The 7,893-nt window shown below is 43.5% G+C and overlaps 1 protein-coding gene across 1 annotated transcript; it reads right to left on the reverse strand.

The window, feature by feature from the left end:
* Positions 1-1,081: 1,081 nt before the first annotated feature.
* prrt2 (proline-rich transmembrane protein 2) lies at positions 1,082-7,893 on the reverse strand (the record flags this gene model as incomplete). The annotated part of the gene is made up of 4 exons (XM_084167604.1): positions 7,530-7,893; positions 6,827-7,131; positions 3,964-4,093; positions 1,082-1,092 (listed from the first exon to the last, which is right to left on the reverse strand). Exons 1-4 carry the CDS (start codon positions 7,768-7,770, stop codon positions 1,082-1,084), a joined length of 687 nt encoding a protein of 228 aa, XP_084023730.1. The 5' UTR covers positions 7,771-7,893.

Below are 7,893 nucleotides of genomic sequence, written 5' to 3' on the forward strand. Positions count from 1 at the left end.
GCGTACACTACATCATCACACACTGATTTTTATCCGCAGAAAGTCCGTGAAAAATCTGTCACCAAATGGTTGGAAACCTAGCTACTGACTTCATTTCAGTTGATTTGGCCACACCATTTTTACCATCAACAATGCCCCTTTTGCTTCCATTGTTTTCTGGTTAGCAGTGGCTAAAGTTAGCTGTGGCTATTTAAACAAATCTGAACCCTGCACATCAATTCCTGGATCAATCGGCAACACAATTAAGTGAATAAATCAATGCAAATGTCAAGTGAACCTTCCCTTTAATGTCCACCACTATATACCCAGCATGGGGATCAGATACCCACTTGATTAAATCGGAAAGATAACAGATTATGTTCTCTGGGTCCCCATACACTAGATACCCAGGGTTCTTACCGTATTGCCAGTATCACCAAACTGAACACTGGCAATTCATTTTATTGTGACCAGCCACAGCAGTGCAGTGAATATGTCATTTGGTAACCAAATAGCTATGCATGGACACACACCACGACCATCTGTCATCGACAGCGCCGTACTTCAAAAGCATAATCAGCATCAGATTATGAAACTTGTGGTTTAAAATCTGATTTTGCAAATGATCCTTTTTTACAAACATTATCAATAAGGTACAAGAAATAGCGTTTCACTGATTCACAATGACAGAACTTTAACAACTCATTGATGTTGTAAATAACCTGTTATGGTGGTTTGTTTTGAGGTTTTTCCACTTCTCTTGTCAGCAATGCTCTCATTCATTAACAGTCTAAAAGGCCCATCCTCAGTGTGGAAAATGGATATAAAGTAACTGAATTACATATTTTGTGTTCCTCCTGCCACCCATTTCGCATCCATTTCACCTTATTTTCAGGTCCTAAGCCAAACACATGGAGATATATATTGCGGTCACCAAAAGCTTTTAAGCACAATGGCACATCTTTCTTTTTTGGGCACAATTGTGTCCTTTACTTGGACTTTGCTTCGTGCCCAAGAAATATTTATCCCTTCCATCTTCTCAGCAGTCAAGGGTGTTGGTGAGCGTCATTCCCTCCTGCCCTCGCTCTTAAATACAAAATGGCTAACAGTAGCCTGAAAGACAGGAAGGATATACACTGACTGAAACCAGAATATAAGCCTATTCAGAAATGAATGGGGAATTCTTCCTCAGAAATTAATTTATTCTTTGAGTTTCCAATGCAAGGCAAATCCCTCAAGCACCTTCATATACCGATGGGATTTTATGCCAAGCTGAATTTCTGATGTGTCTTTTCGTCAGGGCAATGAAAGATGGACTTAGCAGACATTTTGTTGGCCTCCAATGTGGTAGGTAGTCAAGCTGTGAAGCAATCCTCCCAGTTTCTCTCACATTGATCACATCTCCTTTAAACAATCTCTTCAGTTGTTGTTGTCATCCTTTCTCAATACATCTCGTTTTGGTCTGTCTCTCTGATCATGGCCAGTGGTTGAGGTAATGGCGCCTTGTGAAGGACAGTGTTCAGTGTTGGTCAGAATACAAAGTAAGGAATTAGTCTGATCGTCTGTTTCCCCACTGCATGATTCATCATTGGAGAAGCCCAGACCAGTTTGTAGCAGAAGCGTCTTGCATATTGGTTTTTCATTAACAAAGGATTAGATAATATCAATTATAAAAGGTACGTAATATCAGGTGTATAATATTCATAGCATGTCCAGGTAATGACTACACAGTAAGAGAAGGTAAAAAGGAACCTTCAGCTAGATAGATCCTGTTTCCGGATATCCAACTGTTAGATCCTGTTTCACGGCAAGACGATACTCAGGATTTCACATTTACTAAAAAAAAGAAGGAACACATCAGCAGTTAGTCAAGCAATTTTTCATTCTGCCAGCTCAATATGTAAGTAGAAGCAAACAGAGCTACAGAGAACAGTTACATAATGTATAAAAAACGGCCACCGGCCCTTTAACTCCAGTTGCGTGTACAATATGCTAGTTTTAGTTCCAGTCGCTGCTCTCAGTGAGTTCATTAGGACATCTCTTTGGCTTAATAAGACCCGATGGGATGGAACTTTTTAAACATTCGAAAACAGCCAAAGTACTGTTGTTAAGCATTTTATTGAACTTTAGTGAACTAAACAATCCCACATGGGTAATTTCATTTGACTGAGCGACCCCGTTTACGGCTGTGTGAGTATGTTTGGAGTGAGCCAGTGGACACACACAAAAGTCCTGGGCCCAGTCTCCCAAAAGCATCTTAAGGCTAAGTATATTGTTAGAGCCTACGTAGGAGCATCATTAAATCTCTGAGCTGTTTACCAAAACTATTGTTACCAAAGCTGCACTTACATTTTTGTTATTTAGCAGACGCTCTTATCCAGAGCGATTTACAGGAGCAATTAGGATTAAGGGCCTTGCTCAAGGGCACATACAGATTTTTCACCTAGTCGGCTTGTGATTCCAAGCAGCGACCTTTCAGTTACTGGCCCAACACTCTTAACCGCTAGGCGTCCCACTTGAAAACGCTTGTTATTTACCGACTGCCTCAGACTGCTAAGTGAGTCGTTAGATGCATTTTTGCTCTTTCGCGTCACTTTATACACAGAAGATCTCCGCTAAACATAGAATCAAGCTGTTTATCTGTCTCTCTGTCAACATGACCACCGATAACTTCGGAACGAAGTTGACTACAAATACAAAGTTGCCAATGTCTTTGCAATTGTTACGAGCAAAGGATAAAGATAAGTGTCCAATGAAAACCGAGATAACTGCCTTAAAAAATAAACAGTATAGGCTACATAAGCGTATATATTAACATTTTTGTTTAAATCAATTTCATGTTCAGTCAACTGAGTTCTATTTAACTAAATGTAGGCTACACTTTCTGTAATCTTGGCCTCAACATATTTCATGATCTGCCAAATCTGTGATTTTGTGCATTAGAATAAGCCACCTCAATATTTGCAGCCATGTAGGTGATAACATCTCTCGGAGCTGATCCATCATCAGTATTGTGAAATAATTATAATGTTAAGGTAAGATTTGAATGGAGAAAGCTGATCGGAGAGCAGCGCTGCCTTTCCATCCTATCAGTATCGACACATGCTCCAACGACACACTTAGCGAACGTTCTTTCTGCGTGAAGTTTTGGGAAGCATGTTACATTTCCGGAAGTTGTCGGAACGATGTATCGTTAAAACACTCGTAAGCCTAAGTTCCATTACTATAGGCAAACTGGGCCCTGTTTGATGACTCTAAAATGCAGCCTTCCTTCCTCCCTGTAGATCAGGGCTGTCAAACTCATTCCATGGAGGACAGTGTCTGCTCATTTTTGTTATTGCCTTTTAGTTAGTCTCCAATGAAGACCTAGACGACCACATGAGGGGAGTTCCTAACTAATGAGTGATCTTAATTTATCAATCAAGTACAAGGGAGGGGTGTAAACCCGCAGACACTTGGCCATTCATGGAATGAGTTTGACACCTGTGCTGTAAATGACCAATGATATTTAAGTGATTGGATGATTAGATAAGTGAAATCAAAGTGATCGCCCTATTGCTTCTGTGAAGGACATCAAACCCTCATAAGTCCCATAGGCCCCTGAGCTTAAGTCCATGCATTAGCTCTGGGAGCTAACACAAGTCTTCAGGTCTCAGGCATGGTTACTCATCACACAAGCGTAATTAACAGAACCCTTTTTGCTACACTTTCACTAATCCAAATCAGACCTCAAGGAAGGAAGGAGGATTGCATTTCAAGTCATCGAACAGTGCCAGCCAAGGGATTTATTGTAAAGGCTTTGAGATTTCTGGCAGGATTCTTTAAATGAATAGAGCAGGGCCCGTATTCATAGTCTTGAGAAGGAGTGCTGATCTAGGATCAGTTGTCTTAAAGATCAAAGACAAAACGGATTCTCGATCAGCACTCCTACTCCGACTCTTTATGAATACAAGCCAACAGAGGTTGGCCAACTGTGATACTCACTCGCCAGGTTTACGATGCAGGCAATGATGATGACTGTCCCTCCTATCAGTGACACTGTAGAGAGCATCCTGGCGACACGACCCAATCGGCGGGCTCCATCCAGGTTGCCCTGCTCCAGACTGTTCTTGGACTAGGAGAGGAGGAAGGAAGAGGTTGGTTAGTTATGGACTGCTTAAAGGGCCAGTGCAGTCAAAAACATGATTTTCCTGTGTTTTATATACACTACATGACCAAAAGTATGTAGACACCTGTCCGTCGAACATCTCATTCCATTATCATGGGCATTAATATGGAGTTTAACTGACTTGTTGGAAAGGTGGTATGCTATGACGGTGCCACGTTGAAAGTCACTGAGCTCTTCAGTAAGGCCATTCTACTGCAAATGTTTGTGTGCATGGCTGTGTGCTTGATTTTACACCCTTCAGCAACGGTTATGGCTGAAATAGACAAATCCACTAATTTGAAGGGGTGTCCACATACAGTTGTATATACAGCGCATTCGGAAAGTATTCAGACCCTTTATTCTGAAATTGATTAAATTGTTTTTTTCCTTAATCTACACACAATGCCCCATAATGACAAAGCAAAAACAGGTCTTTAAAAATGTATGCAAATAAAAAACAAATTACTGAAATATCACATTTACATAAGTATTCAGACCCTTTACTCAGTACTTTGTTGAAGTACCTTTGACAGTGATTACAGCCTCGATTATTCTTGGGTATGACGCTACAAGCTTGGCACACCTGTATTTGGGGAGTTCCTCCCATTCTTCTCTGCAGATCCTCTCAAGCTCTGTCAGTTTGGATGGGGAGCGTTGCTGCACAGCTATTTTCAGGTCTCTCCAGAGATGTTAGATCCGGTTCAAGTCCGGCCTCTGGCTGGGCCACTCAAGGACATTCAGAGACTTGTCCCGAAGCCACTCCTGCGATGTCTTGGCTGTGGGCTTAGGTTCATTGTCCTGTTGGAAGGCGAACCTTTGCCCCATTCTGAGGTCCTGAGCGCTCTGGAGCAGGTTTTCATCAAGGATCTCTGTACTCTGCTCCGCTCATCGTTCCTTCGATCCGGACTAGTCTCCCAGTCCCTGCTTCTGAAAAACAGCCCCACAGCATGATGCTGCCACAACCATGCTTCACCGTAGGGATGGGCCAAGTTTCCTCCAGACGTGACTCTTGGCATTCAGGCCAAAGAGTTCAACCTTGGTGTCATCAGACCAGGGAATCTTGTTTCTCATGGTCTGAGAGTCCTTTAGGTGCCTTTTGGCAAACTCCAAGCGGGCTGACATATGCCTTTCCCTGAGTAGTGGCTTCCGTCTGGCCACACTAACAAAGACCTGATTGGTAGAGTGCTGCAGAGATGGTTGTCCTTCTGGAAGGTTCTCCCATCTCCACAGAGGAACTCTGGAGCTCTGTCAGAGAGACCATCGGGTTCTTGGTCACCTCCCTTACCAAGGCACTTCTCCCCCGATTGCTCAGTTTGGCCGGGCGGCCAGCTCTAGGAAGAGTCTTGGTGGTTCCAAACTTAAGAATAATGGAGGCCACTGTGTTCTTGGGGACCTTCAATGCTGCAGAATTTTTTTGGTACCTTCCCCAGATCTGTGCCTCGACACGATCCTGTCTTGGAGCTCTACGGACAATTCCTTCGACCTCATGGCTTGGGTTTTGCTCTGACATGCACTGTCAACTGTGGGTTCCTTATATAGACAGGTGTGTGCCTTTCCAAAACATGATCAATCAATTGAATTTACCTCAGGTAGACCCCAATCAAGTTGTAGAAACATCTCAAGTATGATCAATGGAAACAGGATGCACCGGAGCTCAATTTCGAGTTTCATAGCAAAGGGTCTGAATACTTGTGTAATAAGGTATCCCTTTTTTTACGTTTGCAAAAAATTCTAAAAACCAGTTTTCGCTTTGTCGTTATGGGGTATTGAGTGTAGATTGATGAGGATAAAAAAATTGTTTAATCAATTTTAGAATAAGGCTGTAACGTAACAAAATGTGGAAAAGGGAAGGGGTCTGAATACTGTATATTTCCACACTATGAGGTTGGAATAATATCGTGAAATTGTGAAAATGAATGATAATGCCCTTTTAGTGTAAGAGCTGTTTGAAAAGACCACCTGACATTTCAGCCTGTTTTGGTGGGATGGAGTTGTGGCTTTCCATGGTGACCATGCTGTAAATTAGTTAATAGACCAATAAGAAAAATGATTCCAAACCTCTGCCAATAACAGCTATTTTTCAGCTTTCACCTGCCCACTCAGACCACTCCCAGATAGCTCTAGTAAACAACTTGCTTGAGAAATTGCACTTTGCTAAGAAGCTATTTTTGTTTCTTTTTGACCAGAAAGGTACTTAATTGTTACCCAGAAATGGTTTGATAGAGATTAAAACAGATGCATTGGACCTTTAAAACTAACAGCACAAGGTATTCTGAAGCCAAACACAAAGCTGGTAGCCTGGTCCCAGATCGGTTTGTGTGCTCTTGCCAACTCCTATGGTCATGAAATAGCATGACAATGACCAGAGGTTGGCTATACAGCACAAACAGATCTGGGACCAGGCTACAAAGCTGGTGCTAACCGTCAATAACAACACTGCAGTCTAAGACGAATAGAAGTAGTTTCTGATGAATATGAAACCACAAGCATAAAGGCAACGGTCTTCAAAGCTCTACTAAAAATAGTATTTAGCAAACATTGCACAACATTGTAGATACTTTGACACAAAAATGTGACAGAAAGAGGAACAGTGGTTTAGCGGTAATCCTGCAGTTCAATCCCCGGTCCTGCCACTCCCTTACCGTGCTATATCCTTCTTACCAATCTACATTTCTAACCTGTCAAAAGAAAGAGGCTTACCATAACAGAGTAGACAAACCCCACAATGTTGATTGGCCAGACAGGGCAGAAGCAAGCCAGCACGGCCAGTATTAGGTAGTCTTTGGGCTTGGCTCTGTCGATGGGCGGGTTGGTGGCAATGCTGGAGTGGCGTGAGATGGAGGGCCGCGGGGAGAAGGCGGTGTAGCCGATGGAACCGGCACGACTCCCCTTCCGGGTCTTGCTGTTGTGGGGGTGATGGGAGTAAGAAATGGACTGCTGCCTTCTGGGCGGTGAGGAGATGACTGGGGAGGTGGTGTCAGCAGGGGCTGGGAGGATACCATTACCTAGAGAGGGGGGGGGGGGCGGGGATGAAAAGCATCAGTAAACGATTGAACTAGTGTCCCCTGAGCACTAGTAGGCCAGAATCGTAAGTTAAATGGATTTGACATTCCCCAAACCAACCGTCCAAGCAAGCGTATGCAGCACAACTGTCCTGGATTCCGCAGGCACACCATTAACTTAAATGAGTCCGAGCTTAAAAAGCTTGGGCTGTGTGGTCTAGTGGTTAGTGCCGCAGACCCTGGCACAAAATACCAGAATCGGCATGGGGTCGAATCCGACCCAGTGCCCTTCTGACTTGCAACTCTCCTTACTTTCCTGTCTTCTCTCCACTATCCTATGCACCAATAAAATATGTAAGGAGTGGGACTGCGCCACTGCCTAAAAATGTTCTCAGGCTTACTGTTCTCCATTTTCTCGTTGATCACAATGACCAGTTCCCCTGCCTTGGTTTGGCTCAGGCAGGGCCCAAAGCTGGTGGTGGTGCTATGGATCTCTTGTTCCTCCATCTCTGGTGGGGACTTGACAGTCACAGCGATGATGGGAGCTTGGCTTGACAACGATGCATCTTGGTCCAATAGTGACGGCTGTTCCTCGCATGGCCAAATGGCGGTGGCTGGGTTCATGTTTGTGTTCAGAGCCATGTTGATAACAAAGGACTTTGCTTGTGGGCTTCTGCTTACCTTCTATACACCTGGGGGGTAGACAAAAAGGTTGAACAATGACAAACAAAACCTGCTTACCAACTATTGTTTACACTCTGTCCA

This window comes from Coregonus lavaretus, assembly GCF_964263955.1.
Source record: "Coregonus lavaretus genome assembly, chromosome: 1".
In the NCBI taxonomy this organism is placed as follows: domain Eukaryota; kingdom Metazoa; phylum Chordata; class Actinopteri; order Salmoniformes; family Salmonidae; genus Coregonus; species Coregonus lavaretus.